This window comes from Hemiscyllium ocellatum, chromosome 25, assembly GCF_020745735.1.
Source record: "Hemiscyllium ocellatum isolate sHemOce1 chromosome 25, sHemOce1.pat.X.cur, whole genome shotgun sequence".
Lineage (NCBI taxonomy): Eukaryota > Metazoa > Chordata > Chondrichthyes > Orectolobiformes > Hemiscylliidae > Hemiscyllium > Hemiscyllium ocellatum.
In genome coordinates this window covers 35663398-35683371 of record NC_083425.1, presented here as the reverse complement: position 1 = coordinate 35683371, position 19974 = coordinate 35663398, and the positions used below count along the sequence as shown (strand labels likewise).

The 19974-nt window shown below is 41.5% G+C and overlaps 1 protein-coding gene across 1 annotated transcript in view; it reads right to left on the bottom strand.

Annotated features, from left to right (window-relative positions):
* The window catches only part of grin2cb (glutamate receptor, ionotropic, N-methyl D-aspartate 2Cb), an 84889-nt gene that overhangs the window by 27692 nt on the left and 37223 nt on the right, over positions 1–19974 (bottom strand). Inside the window, exons 4-7 of the mRNA XM_060844834.1 lie at positions 15124–15335; positions 3994–4153; positions 1429–1582; positions 446–571 (exon numbers count right to left, since the gene is read on the bottom strand). Of these exons, the coding sequence (XP_060700817.1) occupies positions 446–571; positions 1429–1582; positions 3994–4153; positions 15124–15335 (652 nt within the window). The remainder of the gene's footprint in view (positions 1–445; positions 572–1428; positions 1583–3993; positions 4154–15123; positions 15336–19974) is intronic.

The following is a 19974-nucleotide window of genomic DNA, read 5'->3' as shown; positions in this document are numbered from 1 at the left end:
AGCCATGGACATATGCTCCAGTGAATGATGGGATAGGTGCAATGATAACCACACTCAGAAAATGAAATCACTAACAAACTGCAGCAAATACTGTGTGCTGAGGGCCTTGGAGCCAGTGTTCAGGTTTTGTAGGGCTCTTGTGGGATAGTGTTGTATTTCTACCTCTTGGTCAAAAAGCCGGCATTAAATTCCCATCTGTTCCAAAGGTGTGTCTGAATAGGCTGTTTATGGGTCCAAGGTGTGGAGACAATATAAACTAAATATAATAATTTTGAGAGATTGAGCAATCAGATGATCAGTGAAAAGGCTGATGAAATATGGGTAAATGGAGTTGAGACACAGATCAATGATGATTGATTTGAGTGGTGGAACAGGCGTGATGGGCTGAATGGTTTCCTGCAGTTCCTATGTTTCATTCCAATCATTATATCTCACTACAACTTACTTTTGCCGTTCATGAGGTTTCTGTTATATCCAACGGGACTGAAGTACTCAAATAGACAGACTGTGAGAGCAACCACCGTCAGACACATCACAAACATCATCATCCACACTGCGGGGCTGTAAGGTTCTGCAGAGAGAGAAATGGCAGCTGAGTGCCTTCAACAAGCAGTCATGAACTTTCTAATTACTCAATCAGCATGCATTCACTTCCTGCAAACTGAAATGTCTCAATGCATTAGCTCAGAGAACACTCCTATGCATGAAATCAAATTCCTATCAACCACATCTAATTGTTAATTTTGTAAATCTCACAAAGGTAGCCAGATCCATCTTTAACACCATCACTGTTTTTTAGCTCAACCACTGACCCCAATTCTGATCACTGACCCCAGAGTCCGAGCACTGACCCCTGACTATGAATACTGATCCCAGACCCGAACACTGATCGTGTTTGATTATTGCACTTGGTTTCGAATCACTGTTCCCAGTCCGCAATCACTCACTCCAATCCTTGACCATTAACTCCCAGTCCTTGAATGCTGAACATTGACCCCAATTACTCACTAGTCTCAATCATCGACCTTTAACATAATGATAGATCGACTCTTTGATGATTGACACCTGACTTCAATCTTTGACCTCAATCCATACCTATGACATCCCAATTAATGAATGATGCAGCTCCTAGTATAGAAACCAGCACAATGATAAATCCTTGCCTGAACCATTCTCATCATTGGAAATCTTTGATCTCAACACTAATACCCTCATATTCTTCATCCCCAAATATTTAATAAAACAAAGGCACGGCAACCAATCTGGGCAATCACACTCAAAATTTCTTGTGAATAAGTTGAAAACAGCAGATTTTGTTTTTCCCCTTGTGGCCAACTTCATGACAACATTTTCAGCTATGACCTGATGTTGACCCATTTGCTGCACAGTTTTATCAGTACAAACTCTTCACAACACCATGCTGCTCACCAAGAAAAGCTGATGGGGAGACAGTACCATTGCTCCTGGCCACCATCACACTGATTCCTGTTTCCACAAAGGGGACAGAAAAACTCACAATCTCCGAGCGCTCTTCATTGATGGTGAGAGATCCGATGGCCATGTCTGCTCGCTGGTAGAAAACCTAAAGTGGGAAATAAAGGACCAAATGGGGTAAATATAAGGATGAAACTGATCAGCATTTATTTGGAGTGAGTGTTTCCTACTGGTTTAATTTAGATTAGATTAGATTACTTACAGTGTGGAAACAGGCCCTTCGGCCCAACAAGCCCACACCGACCCGCCGAAGCGTAACCCACCCATACCCCTACATTTACCCCCTACCTAATACTACGGACAATTTAGCATGGCCAATTCACCTGACCCGCACATCTTTGGAATGTGGGAGGAAACCGGAGCACCCGGAGGAAACCCACGCAGACACGGGGAGAACGTGCAAACTCCACACAGTCAGTCGCCTGAGGCGGGAACTGAACCCGGGTCTCTGGCGCTGTGAGGCAGCAGTGCTAACCACTGTGCCACCCATAAAGTGAGAGTCGAGGCGATTATCATCGCGACAGCAGAGAAACGTTGCAATAGTCAGCACGTTTCCATGTCACAGTTAAATCCCTGGGGACATCCAAGCAGCGGGGATCGAAGCAGCATTTTAGCAAGTTGATCACCTGAAATGGCAGTGGTGGGATTCGAACCCACGATCCTTTTGGGACTGGAACCTGGATCCAGCACCTTAGACCGCTCGGCCACATTTCCAGACAATGTGAGTAGACTTAGAGTAAATATGAAGAGTTTGTATTTGCTGAGTGTAAGGGGTTTTGTATTGACTAGGTGTCAATGGTCTATCTTTATTAGATGAGTTAATCACCAAATGAAGTCATTCAATCCATCATGCCAATGCTGGCTCATAGAAAGAGCATTGCATTTCGTCCCATGTCCTTTTCATTTGCCCATCATCCTGCATTTTTGTCACCCTAAAATATCCATCCAACTGCTTTTAAAAATATATTTATTTATCTGCCTCCTACCTTTTGGGTAAAGAATTCCAGATCCAAATGTCTGAATTAATTTTATAATTATGGTTTTTGGTTAATGATTCCTTCACTAGAAGGATTTTTTTCTCTGTCAAAACTCTTAATTCGATAGGCTTCTGCCTTAGCAATCATCCTTTGAGATTTTTTAAAACATATTCTGAGAGTCCATATGTGCAACCGCTACTGCAATACCTCCTCTGTTGAAACATTTGATCCACTTAGTCATATGTTATTTCTTTTAACAAACCCACAGCTGTATTCCTTGAGTAAATAGTGTTCTTGCAAATGAAAATGTATTTTGTCCCTGATATTAGCTTCCATTAATTCCTCCACCACCAACATTAGACGGACTGGCCTGGATATGCTTGGTTTATGTCTGTCTTGTTTCTTGCCTCAAACAGTTTGCATCAGAATTGAAAGGTGTGGCACTTGAAAAGCACAGCAGGTCAGGCAGCATTCAAAGAGCAGGAGAGTCAATGTTTTGGGAATAAGCCCTTCAGGAATTCCTGATGAAGGGCTTACGCTTGAAACGTTGATTCTCCTCGGATGCTGCCTGACCTGCTGTGGTTTTCCAGTGCCACACTTTTTGAATCTGACTCTCTAGCATCTGCAGTCTTCACTTTCTCATAGTTTGTGTCAGTGAATTTATAATAATAGAGTACAAGTGAATTTTATTTTTTGATTACTACCCACATTTAATTGCTACAAGTGGTCCAAATTTTGTTATGTATCTGGTGGAATGGTCTGTATGGACGGAATGAAAGTATTTTTTCTTTATTTGATTTGGGGGCCCTTAATTGTGAATGTGCTCTATTGATTGGGTTGCATTTTCTAAGTTAAAGGATGTAGTGATAATAATGAGGTCAGCCAGGTGAATCTCTCGGGGAGCTTCAGATATCCTGACACTCTGAGGAAGGTGGACCAGTGTCCAGGACTTTGCACATGTTTAAAAAAAAGGGTGAACTGGTGACGGGAAACCAGCCTCTATTTCAATTGTCTCTGAATTTACACAAAATGAGTAATTCTGTTAAGTGAGTGTGATTTTCTTTTTGTTTTGTTTATTTTTCTGTATTTAATGAATAGTATTTATTTGGCCTGAATAAATAGTATTTAATGTGAGTGTCTTGTTTTATTGAAAGTGATGATCTATGTTTGTTTCTTGTGACTTTTTTGAATAATGTGAGATGATTGATCTATGTATGTAGTGTCAGTAGTTTTTATGTGTCTGGTTCATATGTTTGTTTTGATTTGTCTGCACTTGATACAGTTATTTAGTAATTGTTGTTTAATAAATAAACAACTTGTGAAGTTTGAGCATGTATTATTTGTTGGGTGCATGGTCTCTGTTTAAATATTCTTTAAGTTCTCCCAATGACAGCTTGACCTTCGATCCCACACTTGCCATTCTGCTGCAACCCTCAACCTCCCAAGCCCGTGTCACCAAGCCATGTCCCATTCATTGATGATTACTTTTCATGTCTCCTCTGAGGAACAATGAATTCCATACCTCTCCAATCATTCCGTTCCAGGTTCCCCGAACTTTCTTGCCGTGTTTCCCATTGGTCACGAGGTAAAGGTCATAGGAAAATTTGACAGTTCTTGCAAGTTTCTTCAGGATGTCGATGCAGAATCCTTTACAACACAGCTTGGTGTACGTCTCTGCAATGCTGAAATATATTTAGGTTAAGACAATGCATCGCAACAGATCAGGACTTGGCACAGAGTTTTAAGAAGCTCCACAACAAGTTACAGACTAAGAAGTCCAGAGCCCTGGCCTCATGATCAGACATATAATCTCAAACCCTAGATGGCTGCCTGCGAATTTGAACTCAGCTATTTATTTTATTCTGGAATGAAAAACTAAGTTTGGAGGGAATGGGATTCCTCAGCATTGATTCCAGCCCCCAGGCTGTATCACGATATCAGGTCAGTCAGAGGGAAAGAAACCTCCGTGTCAGTATTGGCAAGAGTTACCACTTTGCTGTTCTTGAGATAAAATCCAATCTTCACACTGAGAACAATACACTGTATTGTATAACACATTTACTGTGCTAAAAACAGATCTTGCATCCTAAAGCTAGGCATGCAGCTGTGGGCCATCAGCAACAGCAGAACAGTATTCAGGTACTAACCATGGATCAATGAAGAGAGTAGAAGACAATATCAGGAGCAACACAAGGCATATCTAGAAGTGAGGTCCTACCCAGTGAGGCTAGAAAATGGACTACATACCGGTTAACTAATAAAATCAATGTGTCAGAGACAGAGCTAAGCAACCTCATGACCAAGATTACATTTCTGCAGTCTTGCCACATCTCATCATAATTCAACAACTAAACAAAGGAGAAAATGTCAGAAATATCCTCATTCTCAATGATTGAAGAGCCCACAAACCAATGAAAAGCAAGATTGAAAGATTTGCACTATTCTTCATCCAAAAGTGGTGATGATTAATACACCTCAGCTTTGCCCTGAGGTTCCCCATATCACAATTTTGAGGCAAATTAAGCAAATCACTGAAGGCACTGGATGCTATGGGCCTTTACAACATTTTAACCATAGTGAATACTTTTCCTTCAGAACTAATCATGTCTAAAGTCAAGTTACTGTAATACAGCTGAAATGGAAGCATCTAACCGGCACTATGGAGATGTCCCAGGTATGTTCTGCTACAAAAAGCAAGACAAATCCAATTCTGATTAGATATTGCAAGGATCTGGAAATGGGTGGGTGGTGATGTAGTATCAATGACAAGGCAGATACATAGAACCGTAGAACATAGGAGCAGAATTAGGCTGTTTGGCTTATGAAGTCTGCTCCACCATGCGATCGTGGTTGACATATTTCTCAACTCCATTCTCCCCATAAACTTAGGTTCTTGATTGGTAAAGGAATCAATCTGAAAAAGTGCAGCAGGTCAGGCAGCATCCAGGGAACAGGAGATTCGACATTTCGGGCATAAGCCCTTCTTCAGGGCTTATGAAGATGGGCTTATGCCCGAAACGTCGTATCTCCTGTTCCCCGGATACTGCCTGACCTGCTGTGCTTTTTCAGCAACACATTTTTCAGCTCTGATCTCCAGCATCTGCAGACCTCACTTTCTCCTCAAAGGAATCAATCTGTCTTACATACACTCGATGACTTGCCCTCCACAGCCCTCTTTGGCAATAATTTCCACAGATTAATCATAAAAATGTACAGCACGGAAACAGACCCTTTGGTCCAATTTGTCCACACGGACCAAATATCCTAAACTAATCTAGCCCCATTTGCAGCAGTTGACCCTCTAAACTCTTCCTACTCATGTACCCATCCAGATGCCTTTTAAATGTTGTAACTGTGCCAGCCTCCACCACTTCCTCTGGCAGCTCATTCCACATGTGCATCATCCTCTGCATGAAAAAGTTGCCCCTTAGGATTTCTATCTTTCTCTTCTCACCTTAAACTTATACCCTCTAGTTCTGGACTCTCCTACCCTGGGGAAAAGACCATGACCATTCACCCTATCTGTGCCCCTTGCGATTTTATAAACTTCTACAAGGTCATTCTAGGGAAAACAGCCCTGGATTCAATCAACAAGCACATCGACCTGGACCCAATATACCGGCCACTGCAGCGGACAGCTGGAACTGACAACCGGAAGCGGCAGATACAAATCACTATAAATGCCGGAGGAAACATCACAGAAGCGCTTCACAGGAGGCTCCCAAGCACTGAGGATGTCACCTAGACAGGGGACGAAACATCTGCAACACAAATTCCCAGCTCAGCGAACAGAACCACAACAACAAGCACCCAAACTTCTCCCAAACTTTGAAAAACAGCCCCAGCCTATTCAGCCTCTCCTTATAGCTCAAACCCTCCAGACCTGGCAACATCCTTGTTAATCTTTTCTGAACCCTTTCAAGTTTCACAACATCTTTCCTATTGCAGGGAGACCACTCTCTAGCTGAAGTAGTTCCTCCTCATCTCAGTTCTAAAGATTGTCCCTTCACTCCTGAGGTTCCTTGGGTCCTAGTCTCTCCTACTAGTAGAAACACCTTTTCCACTACCACTATCCAGACCTCTCAGTATAAAGTTTCAATCAGATCCTCCAATCCTTCTACACTCCATCAAGTCAGACCCAGAGTTCTCAACTACTACTCATATGACAAGCCCTTCATTCTCAGCATCATTCTTGTAAACTACGTCTGGATCCCCTCCAATTCCAGTGTATCCTTCGTTAAATATGGGGCCCAGAACTGCTCACAACATTCTAAATGCATTCTGACCAAAGCCTTATACAGCCTCAGCAGTACAATTCTGCTCTTGTATTCTCTTGAAATGAATGCCAACACTGCATTTGCCTTTCTAACCGCCAACGGAACTTGCAACGTTAACCTTAAGCGAATCCTGAACTTTGACTCCAAAGTTTCTTCATGCTTCAGATTTCTGAATCCTTTCATCTTTAGAAAATAGTCTATGCTTCTATTCTTCCTACCAAAGAGCATAACCTCACACTTTCCCACATTGTATTCCATCTGCCACATCTTTGCCCACTCTTTGCCCACTCTCCAAGCCTGACTAAGTCCTTCTGCAGCTTCCCTACTTAATCAATACTACCACATCTACAGCTATGTTTCTATCATTTGCAAGCTTAGGAACAATCCCCCTCAGTTCCTTCATCCAGATTATTAATGTGTAACGTGAATAGTTGCATTCCCAACACAGACCCCTATGGAACTCCTCTAATCACTGCTGTCACCCTGAAAAAGTCTCCTTGATCCCCACTCTCTGCCCCAGTCAGCCAATCTCTATCCATTCCTACCTTGCCTGTAATTGCATGTGCTCTTATCTTATTTAGCAGCCTCCTGTGCAGTAGCTTCTCAAAGGTCTTCTGAAAATCCAATAGATCACACCCACTGCCTCACCTTTGTCTAACTTGCTCATTACTTCTTCAAAGAATTGTAATAGATTTGTCAGGTATGACCATCTCATGATGAAGCAATGCTGACTCAGCCCTATTTTACCATGCACTTCCAAGTACTCCACAATCTCATCTTAATAATGGTCTCTAAAATCTTACCATCAACTGAGGTCAGGCTAACTGGCCTATCATTTCCTACCTTCTACTTCTCTCCCTCCTTAAACAGAGGTGTTACATTGGCCATTATCTAGGTCTCTGGGAGCTTCCCTGACTCCATTGATTCCTGAAAGATCTCCACAAATACCTCTACAATCTCATCAGCCATCTCCTTCAGAGCATAAGGATGGTACGGTAATACTATGGTTAACACTGCCGCCTCACAGCCAGGCACATGGGTTTTATTCTAACTTCAGGTGACTGTCTGTGTGGAGTATGCATGTTCTCCCCGAGTTAACTTCTGTTTTTGATGGATGCTCTGGTTTTCTTCCACAGTCCAAAGATGTGTAGGTTAGGTGGATTAGCCACCTAAATGTGGGGTTATGGGGATGGTTGGAGGTGGGGTGTTCTTTGGAGGGTTGGTGAAGACTTTGGAGAGTGGCCTCTGTCTGCACTGTAGGGATTCTATGATTCCAACTCAAATGGGGTGTAGTCCATCTGATCCAGGTGATTTATCAACCTTCAGAACTTTAAGCTTCCTTAGCACCTTCTCCATCACTTCTCCATAGTCATGCCCACCACACTCACTTTGCCCCTGACTTTCTTTTGAAGTTTTGGTATGCTACTAGTGTCCTGCACTGTGAAAACTGATGTAAAGGAACTATTCTGTTTCTCTGCCATTTCTTCCTCTTTACCTCTTGTCTAGGCTCACTTTCCAGCAGTTCAATGGTCCAATATACATTCTTTCCTATTTCTTACCTTTTAGATATCTAAAAAAATCTTGCAATTTTCTTTTATATCATCAGCTACCTTACTTTCATATTTCATCATCTCCCCTCTTGTTGTCTTTTTAGTTATCCTCTGTTGGTTTTTAAAGGCTTCCCAATCCTCTGGCTTCCCACTAATCTTCACCCCATTGCATGCTTGTAAAACATAAGGGTAATCACATAGCAATGAAGCCAGTGTTGGTTAGAGTGGATTGGGAAAAGAATTTAGCAAAAAAAATAGTTACATAAGAATGTAAGAACTTATGAACTAGGAGCAGGAGTAGGCCACCTGGCCCTTCAAGCCTGCTGTACCATTCAATAAAATCATGGCTGATTTTTTCAGGGCCTTACCTCCACTTACCTACCCTTTCTCCATAGCCCTTAATTCCTTTACTGTTCAAAAAATTATTTTAGCTTTAAAAACATTTACTGAGGAAGCCTCAGCTACTTCGCTGGGCAGGGAATTCCACAGATTCACAGCTCTCTGGGTGAAGAAATTCCTTCTTAATTCAGTCCTAAATCTGCTCCCCCTAATTTTGAGGATATGCCCTTTTGCCCTCGTTTCACCCACCAGTGGAAACATCCTCTTACTTCTATCTTATCTATTCACTTCATAATTTTATATATTTCTATAAGATTCCCCCTCATTCTTCTAAATTCCAATGAATATAATCCCAATTTACTAAGTGTCTCCTCATAAGACAACCCCCTCAACTCCAGAATCAATCTAGTGAACCTCCTCTGCACCCCCTCCAGTGTCAGTACATCCTTTCTCAAGTAAGGTGACCAAACACTGCACACAGTACTCCAGGTGTGGCCTCACCAGCACCCTATATGGCTGCAACATAACCTATCTGTTATTAAACTCAATTCCTTTAGCAATGAAGGACAAAATTCCATTTGCCTTTTTAATTACCTTTGTACCTGCAGACCAAACCCCTCTGACTCGTGCACAAGGACATGCAGGTCCCTCTGCAGAACAGTGTGCTGTAATTTTTTACTATTCAAATAATTGTCCTTTTACTGTTACTCTGACCAAAATGGATGATTTCACATTTATTAATATTGTACTTCATCTGCTAGACCTTTGCCCACTCACTTAAAGTATCTATGTCCCACTGTAAAGTTTCATAGTCTTCTGCACACTTAGAGGAACAAAGGCAAATGTTTAAAGAAAACAGTTCATGACTCACTTTTAAGTTATATTCCAGTGAGGAAGGACTACAGGGAGGGAATAAACCAACCATGGTTAACCAAGGACATTGAGAATAGTATTAAGTTGAAAGAAATGGCATGTAATGTGGCAAAGATTAGTGGCAAACTAGAGTTTTGGGAAAAAATTATAAATCAACAAAAGATGACCAAAAATGAATAAAGAGGGAGATAATAGTTAATAAGGGTAAACTGGCAAGTAATATAAAAATGGGCAGTAAGAGCTTCTTTAAATACTTAAAAAGGCAACAGCGAGGCCAGCTTGAATATAGGCCCCTAAAATAATGAGGCTGGTGAAATAATAATGGGGAATCAGGAAATGGCAGGGGAATTGAATAAGGTTTTATGGTTGAGGACATTAGTTGCGTTTTAAAAAAAACTAAACAATTAAGTCCCCAAAGTAGAACAGCAAATAAACACGATAACTGATTAGAGAGAAAGTACTAGGGAAACTAATGAGGCTAAACACTAATAGATCCCCAGAACTTTGTGTTGTGTCCTAGGATTTTAAAGGAAGTACTTAATGACATAGTGAAGCACTGGTAATGGTCTTCCTAGATTTTGGGAAAAGTCCTACCAGATTGGAAAACTGCAAAGGTAACATCCTTATTCAAAAAGAATAGACAAAAAAAATCACTCTAGACCAGTTAACTTAACATATGTCATGGGAAAATGTTGGTTTCTTTTATTTTTAATTAGATTCCCTACAGTGTGGAAACAGGTCCCTTGGCCCAACAAGTCCACACCGACCCTCTGAAGAGCAACCCGCCTATTCCCCTACATTTACCCATGACTAATCCACCTAACACTATGGGCAATTTAACATGGCCAATTCACCTGACTGCACATCTTTGGACTGTGGGAGGAAACCCACGCAGACTTTGGGAGAATGTGCAAACTCCACACAGACGGTTGCCTGAGCCAGGAATCGAACCCAGGGCCCTGGCGTTGAGGCAGCAGTGCTAACCACTGAGCCACCATGCTGCCCTGAGTGCACTGTAAGTGCTCTTAATGCAGTGTATTGTCCCTACCTCCAGGCCATAAGGCCTTGGTTCAAGTCCCACCTGCTCCAAAGGTGTATCATAGTCATCTATAGACTCTATATAAATAACAGTTGAATGTTGTAATAAGCCATCTGGTTCACAATTTTGGGAAGGTAACTGCCAACCTTATCTGAGCTGGCCTAATATGATTCCAGGCCCACAGCAATGTGTTTAACACTTAACCACCTTCTGGAAATTAAAGATGGACAAAAATGCTGACCCAGCCAGAGATGCCCATATCACATAAACAAATAAAAATAAAACTTAGAAAGAGGGTACTGAAGGAGGTGAGTCTACAATAACAAGTATCTTGCAGAGTCTGAAGATGAGTTACTTGCTGCAGGATTCCTTGCCTTTGACCTGCTTTTGTAGCCACAATACATGTATGGCTAGTCCAGTTCAGTTTCTGATCAACTCTAACTCCCAGCATGTTAAAGGTGGGAGATTCTGTAATGGTAATGCTAATGGTAATTGTCATCAACTGGCAATGATTTCATTCTCTCTTTCTTGAGATGGTCATTGCTTGACACTTGTGTGGCATGAATGTCACTTTTCATTTGCATGTCCGAACCTGGATATTGTCCAGGTCTTGCTGCAGTCACCAGCAAATATCCCCACTTCTGACCTTATATTGAGGGAAGGTAATTGATGAACCTGCTGAAGATGGTTGAACCTAGGACATTAGAATGAAGAATTCCTGCAAAGTTGTCCTTGATCTATGATGACAAACCAACAACAACTCCAGCCATCTTCCTTTTGTGTCAGACATGTTTACAACCAGCAGAGATTTTTTTTCTTTTGATTCACATTGACTTGAGTTTTGCTAGGCCTCTTTGATCCTATACTCGGTTGAAGACAGTCACTCTCACCATACCTCTGTGAGGTGTCCAGATCCTTTGTCCATGTTTAAACCAAGGAAGTAATGAGGCCTGGAGCTCAGTAGCCCTGGCAGAACCCAACCCAAGATTCACTGACCAGATTATTGCTAAACAAGTGCTGTTTGTTAGCACTGTTGTTGACATCCTCTATCACTTTACTGATGATCCAGAGTAGACTGAGGGGATGATAATTTGCCTGTTTGGATTTGCTCTGTTTTTATGTATACAGGACATTGTCACCACATTGTTGGCTGGATGCCAGTATTGTAGCTATACTGGAATAGCTGGCTTAGGGTGGGCAAGTTCCAGCAGACAATTTTCATTACTATAGCTGGAATATTGTCAAGGCCAATAGCCTTTGCAATATCCAGTGCCTCCAACCATTTCCTGATACCACATGGAGGGAATTGAATTGGCTAAAGACTGTTATTTGTAATGGCGGGGGCTCTGGAGGAGTGAGATAGATCATCAACTTGGCACTTCAGACTGAAGATTGTTATGAGTGTTTCAGTCTTGTCTTTTTCTTTGATATGCTAAGCTTCCCCATCAATGAGGATGGGGATGTTTGTCTCCCCATGAGTTGTTTAATTATCTATTACCACTCATGGTTGGATATGGCAGAATTGCAGAGTTCTGATCAAATGCATTGGTTGTGGAATCACTTGTCCCTACCTATCCCCATGAAGCTTACAGTTCTGTCATTCCTGTTGTGTAGCTTCATCAGGTTAGCATCTCATTTTTTAAGTATGACTGCTCCATACATACCCTCCCGCACTCTTCATTGAACCAGCATTGATCCCCTGGCTTGATGATAATGGTAGTTTGGGGAGTATAGTGAACCATGAGGTTGCAGATTGTTCACAGTTAAATTCTGCTGCTGCAGATGACTAATGGCACCTCCTGGATCCACAGTCTTGAGTTGCCAAATCTGTTCAAAGTCTGTCCCATTAAGCATGGTGATGGTCCCAGACAATACAATGGAAGTATTCTCAATGTCAAAATAGATCTTCATCTCCACACAGGCTGTATGGTGGTCAATCTTATCAATACTGTCATGGACAGATGCAACAAAGAAGTTGCTGAGGATGAGGTCAGCTATGTGTTTCCCGCTTGGTTCCCTCACCACTTGTTGCAGATTCAGTCTAGCAGCTGTATCCTTTAGGACCCGACCAGCTTGATCAGTAGTGATGTTGCTGAGGTAGTTATAGAGTCATAGAGGTGTACAATATGGAAACAGATCCTTCGGTCCAACTTATCCATGCTGACCAAATATCCTAACCTAATCTAGTCCCACTTGCCATACCCCCCCTCAACCTTTCCTATTCATATACCCATCCGGATGCCTTTTAAATGCTGTAATTGTACTAGCCTCCACCACTTCCTCTGGCAGTTCATTCCATACATGCACCACCCTCTGTGTGAAAACGTTGCCCCTTAGGTCCCTTTTATATCTTTCCCCTCTCACCCTAAACCTCGTCCACCCCAGGGAAAAGGCCTTGTCCATTTATCCTATCCATGCCCCTCATGATTTTATAAACCTCTATAAGGTTGATATATAAAATGCCTACAGGAATCACAGGTTCACAATCACATGGATTTAAAAGCCTAGTGATGACTATGGAACTCTTGATGATTTTTTTGGAAAAACCCAACTGGTTCCCTAATGTCCCTTAGGGAAGGAAACTGCCATCTTTATCTGGTCTGGCCGACAAGTAAATACAAGCCATTCATTTGTCTCAACTACTATAGAGTGAAAAAGGAATGAAACCAGATGTACCACTTGACATCAACAAACAACAACTTGATATAGATACCCCTCAGCCTCCGATGCTCCAGGGAAAATAGCCCCAGCCTATTCAGCCTCTCCCTTTAGCTCACTCCGAACCTGGCAACATCCATGTGGGCGGCATGGTGGCAGTAGGCGGCATGGTGGCACAGTGGTTAGCACTGCTACCTCACAGCGCCAGAGACCCAGGTTCAATTCCTGCCTCAGGCAACTGTCTGTGTGGAGTTTGCACATTCTCCCCGTGTCTGCGTGGGTTTCCTTCGGGTGCTCCGGTTTCCTCCCACAGTCCAAAGGTGTGCAGGTTAGGTGAATTGGCCATGCTAAATTGCCCGTCTTGTTAAGTGAAGGGGTAAATGTAGGGGAATAGGTCTGGGTGGGTTGCTTTTCGGAGGGTCGGTGAGGACTTGTTGGGCCAAAGGGCCTGTTTCCACACTGTAAGTAATCTAATCTAAATCTTTTCTGAACCCTTTTAGGTTTCACAACACCCTTCCAATAGGAAGGAGACCAGAATTGTGTGCATATTCCAAAAGTGACCAAACCAATATCCTGATCAGCCACAACATGACCTCCCAAATCCTATACTCAATGCTCTGACCAATAAAGGAAATTATACCAAACACCACCTTCGTTATCCTCCACTTGCAAGGAAATATGAACCTACACTCCAAGGTCTCTTTGTTCAACAACACTCCACAGGACCTTACCATTAATTGTATAAGTCCTGCTCTGATTTGCTTTTCCAAAATGCAGCACCTCCCATTTATCTAAATTAAACTCCTCAGCCCATTTGCCCAACTGATCAAGATCCTGTTGTACAGTGAGGTAACCTTCTTCGCTGTCCACTTCACCTCCAATTTTGGTGTCATCTGCAAACTTACTAACTGTACTTCGTATGCTCACATCAAATTCATTTATATAAATGATAAAAAGTAGTGAACCCAGCACTGATCCTTGCAGCACTCCACTGGTCACAGGCCTCCAGCCTGAAAAGCAACCCTCTATTACCACCCTCTGTCTTCGACTTTCAAGCCAGTTCTGTTTCCAAATGGCTAGTTCTCCCTGTATTCTGGGATCTTACCTTGTTGGAACTTTGTTGAATGCCTAACTGAAGTCCAAATAGACCACGTCTACTGCTCTTCCCTCATCAATCCTATTATTTCTTCAAAAGCTCAATCAAATTCGTGAGACATGATTTCCCATGCACAAAGCCATGCTGACTATCCCTAATCAGTCCATGCCTTTCCATTACATGTAAATCTCCCAGTCTTGTGATCCTCAGTGCTTCTTCCAAGTATTGGTCAACATGGAGGATCACTGATCTCTAAGTTGGTCAGTGGTGGGCGTAGAATGTGGGGACGTGGTATGGGGAGTGAGGTACATGGTGACCAGTAGCAGGCTCTCTCTCCCATGTATGACCTGATGCCATGAGACCTCATTGGATGCAGAATGTTGAGAACTCCTATAGCAGTCTCCTTCTGGCTCTATTGCCTCTGCTGGGTATGTCCTTTCCCACAGGGAATGATGATGTCGAGAACATTCTGTGTAACAAATTATTCTGTGACTATGACTATATCAAGTTGTTGTTTGTTGATGTCAAGTGGTACATCTGGTTTCATTCCTTTTTCACTCTATAGTAGTTGAGACAAATGAATGGCTTGTATTTACTTGTCAGCCAGACCAGATAAAGATGGCAGTTTCCTTCCCTAAGGGACATTAGTGAACCAGTTGGGTTTTTCCAAAAAAATCATCAAGAGTTCCATAGTCATCACTAGGCTTTTAAATCCACGTGATTGTGAACCTGTGATTCCTGTAGGCATTTTAAATCCACGTGATTGTGAACCTGTGATTCCTGTAGGCATTGCACCACATCACAAAATGAAGCTCCTTACCTTTCACTCAGGTTTGCTTGCTTCCTGCAGGGGACAGTATTCCGTACACACGCTCCATCTTCAGGATCTGCTTCTTCCACAATCACAAATGGCCTCTCCTCCAATGTGGCAACAGTTAAATGTGCACTGTCAGTTACAGGTTGCTGAAACTTTCCATATCTTGGCCACACTGGATATTTCATTCTTATCAAGCCATTTTCCCATCTTCCAACCTGTAGATGCGTGGAGAGATTTTACATTTAACTCTCAGTTTATGCAAAGAGTGGCAGTCGCCTCAAATCTAACCGTCCAGCCATTATAATTTCTCTTTATTCAATCTTCATGGTGATAGAGATTTATGCAAAAAAATGAGAGTAGTGGAGAAGTACTGGCACTGGACAATTAGAATGACAGTGACTGATATGGGAAGGGTTTGTGGTGCTACACTGACACTTGCAAATGGATTGATAGTGGGAAAAGAATGAATCTGGGGAATAGTCAGGTGAGGTTTTGCCAAGAGTATCAGAGTCCTATTGGAGTGAGTAGTACAGTGGAAAATGTGAATTATAGGTTGTCTAACACTGGCACGAGCAAATGAGGCTGTTAATGAGATAATAATGAAGTTGCAGAATGAGAATCAAATGAGAACGAAGTATGTGTGTCAGGCAATTCCCACAATCTGAATATATCAATATCATGGTCAATGTGTGGAACCAGCACACAATGAGTCAAACTACTTTCTGTTAGTTATGATGTACCGCACCGGGGAATTGAAGACAAATGTATCTCTAGAGACAAGCAGGGCAATAAAATATTTGAACTTTGCTCAGTGGTTTCTAATGGTCTGTGATAATTTGGGATAAGCCAATTCGGCACTAATATGTTTGCAGAAAGGGATTGAAAATAAGGTGATGATGCAATCATATTAACACGATTATTGAAAGAGATTAAGAAGTTATATGCATTCTGCTGAGTCCTTGTCATTATTCTGCTGTCATTTGTATTTTTTTTTGTTTCGCTACGATTTATTTATGGGATGCATGAAAGATAAAAATGGAGCACCTGATGAGCAATTCACTGTATTATAGCAATCATATGGCTCTAGTGAATATGACATCTCAATAAGGATCTCTTATTACAATTTCAATATATAAATCTGTTGTTTCAGTAACAAAATGAATTTGATGTAGAATCTTCTTGAAAATTTCCAAATTTTATGAACTTGTAATTGTTTCGTGAAGGTTTTTCTAAAACACCTATTTGTCTATTTGTGTGACTAAGTCTGCTGTTGTCTTAAAAATCACAACCTGAAGGGATTTCCAGTTGATGATGGGAAGATCAGGAGACATTCCAGTAAAAGTCTAATCATTTCATAATAAATTGATTAAATGTAAGTGGGGGTTCTGTGGAATAGATAATGAACTAATTACAGGAGGATTGAGAGAAAGACAACAATCTTAGTGGAAACTGTTTAATTAAGTGTATCAGTGTCTAATGCTGGAAACTTAGAAATCAGGAACAGAGGCTGAAGCCAGAAATAAACGAGATTCAAAATGAGGAAGAAAGCCATGAAGGAGACTGAGAAAACTTGGTGATTCAAGGCACTTGGAGTAGACAACACGATTCTGAATCTGGATTAGTCTCTCGCTAATAAATAGGTTAAGAACTGGGTTATTTAGAGAAGAATAAATTGGCAGAAACTTGTAGATTAGAATGGGCTCTATTGTCCTGCATCCAGTGATGGGGGTGGAGGGGCAGTAGATGATGGGATAAGCTTTCTCAGTGGAGATAGATATAAATAAAGCACAGTATAGTCCACAGGATCCCAAGGTCTAAATGTTGATAAGGTTGTAATGGAACATCATTCCCTTCTGCATCTCCTTTACCTTCTCTGCCTTTAGAGTTTGGAACCAGATGGTACTAGCGGTGATTTTTGATAAGGCCGAAGAGTAATTAAAAGCCTTTTTCATTCTTCACTCACTTGTTACTTCAAAATAGTGGGCAGAGCCTTTCAAAAATGCAGAGATTGAGAGAAGTACACTTGGGTGGACAAGCTGACAGTCTGATCATGAATCTTCAATTCCCTTGAGAGGTCATAAAGGTAACATGACCTTTAGAGGTTTAATGGATTCCTGATGAAGTTACAGGACATGTGAGAAAGAAAAGAACTGGTGTAGATGAATATGGAGTGATATATGGAATTAAGAGCAGGTTTTTCACAGCATATAAATGTTATGAGAGACTTATTAAAAAAAAATCTTAGGTTGACAGTTGATATGCAACACGGTGGCACAGTGGTTAGCACTGCTGCCTCACAGCGCCTGTAGACCCGGGTTCAATTCCCGACTCAGGCGACTGACTGTGTGGAGTTTGCACGTTCTCCCCGTGTCTGCGTGGGTTTCCTCCGGGTGCTCCGGTTTCCTCCCACAGTCCAAAGATGTGCGGGTCAGGTGAATTGGCCAAGCTAAATTGCCCGTAGTGTTAGGTAAGGGGTAATATGTAGGGGTATGGGTGGGTTGCGCTTCGGCGGGTCGGTGTGGACTTGTTGGGCCGAAGGGCCTGTTTCCACACTGTAAGTCTAATCTAATCTAATCTAAAAAAAAAGGGTAAGGAAAATGAGAAACAAAGTTAAAGAGCACAGACCAGAAAATTTCAATGAGACTGTAATAGTAGGTTAATTAGATTTCTCTCATTCTTCTTAACTGCAGGGAATGTAGAAAGGGCTAGTTCTACTCTGGGCCATGGAAATTCTAATGTATGCATTGTGTATATTGGTTGGTCCTACTCAGAAATTGATCTGGAATTTTATTCAAGGTTTGACAATGCTATCTGTGATACTACCTTCAGGGCAATTTTAGTTTAATTTGTGATTAAGAACAAATTTGCTCTTGTAGAGTTGAATTTCACTGGTTAAACAAATCTATAATTGTGGATGTGGGATGTGCTTGATTATGTGTATGTAATTTGATGTATGCATCAGTTTTGTTGTCATTCATTGCCTGAACAACTGTACAATGCGATTGAACAAGCTATGATGATTTTACAGATAACTCCTGGCAGGAAGGACAGAGAGAAGATTTGTCATTACATATACTTAAGCAACTTCACACTATCCAAGTAGCCTGCGGGACCAGTTCAGGATGAGTTAAAACTGTTTTCTGTTGAGACTGAGGTATAGGTTTATCTGCACAAACATGGAATGTGTTTAAATTGTTCAGCCCATATGTGATGGTCTCAACTATATTTGTCTAGTTACTATTGGAAAATGAAATTAGATTAAGACCATAAGATATAGGAGCAGCATTAGGCCATTTGGCTCATTTGAATCTGCTCCGCTGTTTAATCATGGCTGATCTATTTCACTTACCCATTCTCTTACCTTCTCCCTGTAACCTTTTGCCTCCTTACTATCAGGAACCTAGCTATCTCTGTCTTGAACACACTCAATGACTTGACCTCTCAGCCTTCTGCAGCAACGCGTTTCACAGATTAAACACCCCTTGGCTGAAGAAATACCTCCTCATTTCAGTTGTAAAGGGTCATCCTTTTGCTTTGAGGCTGTGCCCTCAGGTCCTAATCTCTCCTCCTTGTTAAAATATCATCTTCATGACCACACAATCCAGGCCTCTCGGTATTCCGTAAGTTTCAATTAGAACCTCTCTCATCCTTCTAAACTCTATCAAGTACAGGCACAGATTCCTCAACTGCTCCTGATATGCCCCTCCTGGGATCATTCTTGGAAATCTCCTTTGGATCCCCTCCAACACCAGCGCATCCTTCCTCATCTATGGGACCCAAAACTGATCACATTATTCTAAATGCTGAGGGCAGCGTAGCCAAGTTAAAGTCGAGATAGAAAACAGCTTAATGACATTTTAGTCTAACCATTGTTGTTATTCTGATGTTACTGTACTTGCATTTACATTAGCTTAACTGATTTATTGATATTTCTGGAGTGTAGTGATAAAAAGATAAAAAAAATTTACACAGTGAATACCACAGTACAGTTAATTAATCACATAAAAACTGTAAGGTGTCTCAGAGACCTAATTCTGAACTGTTACAACAGTATGCATACATGCAATCTATTGTTTATTGTAATTTAAGTTGAATTTCTATGGGAAAGCAGTCTAACACCATACACTATTAAATGTGAATGATACGGTGACAGAATATTGCTGGAGAATGAGAATTTCAATGGGGTGGAAAGTTCAATGGAGAATGGAATTAATAAAAGGGATAGAATTATAAATAAGGTGTCACTGTGCTGGCAACTGAGCATGATCTTGAAGAATGAAGTACACTGGGACTGAGAAAGATAATGGAGAGATATTTACACTGGGAGATGAGAATCTTCTTAGGATGAGAAGTAATTTGGTATTGAGGTGGAGTCACTGTCACTGATTCTTGATGACACCAGTGGGAAAAAATTAGACTTAAACTAAGGAATGATTATAAGGTGAAGGAAGGTTTGCACTAGGGAGCAAGAATGATGATGACAGGATGTGGAGATTGAGAATGAGAATGATAATGGTCAGGGAAGCAAATTGGGGAATGACAATCAGAGGTATATCACTGACACTGAATTCTCTGAATATTATCAGGGAAAGCTGACAAAAAGAGTGCAATTGGATGTTGCCAGATGGCAAAACATTAATCGGATGTGAGGCAATGACTCTGTTTCCTTCCTACATCTGCCTGATTAAGTCCAAGGCAGGAAGGCTCAGGACACAGCCTCATACCTCAACATTAATTGAAGTCCTTAAGTGGGCATTTAATGTTTATTTAAAGAGACTTATTCTGTCACTATTGATGCTCGATTTGAGAAGGATCATTAAGCACTTAACTGGCCAGCATTGATCCTTCCAGGGA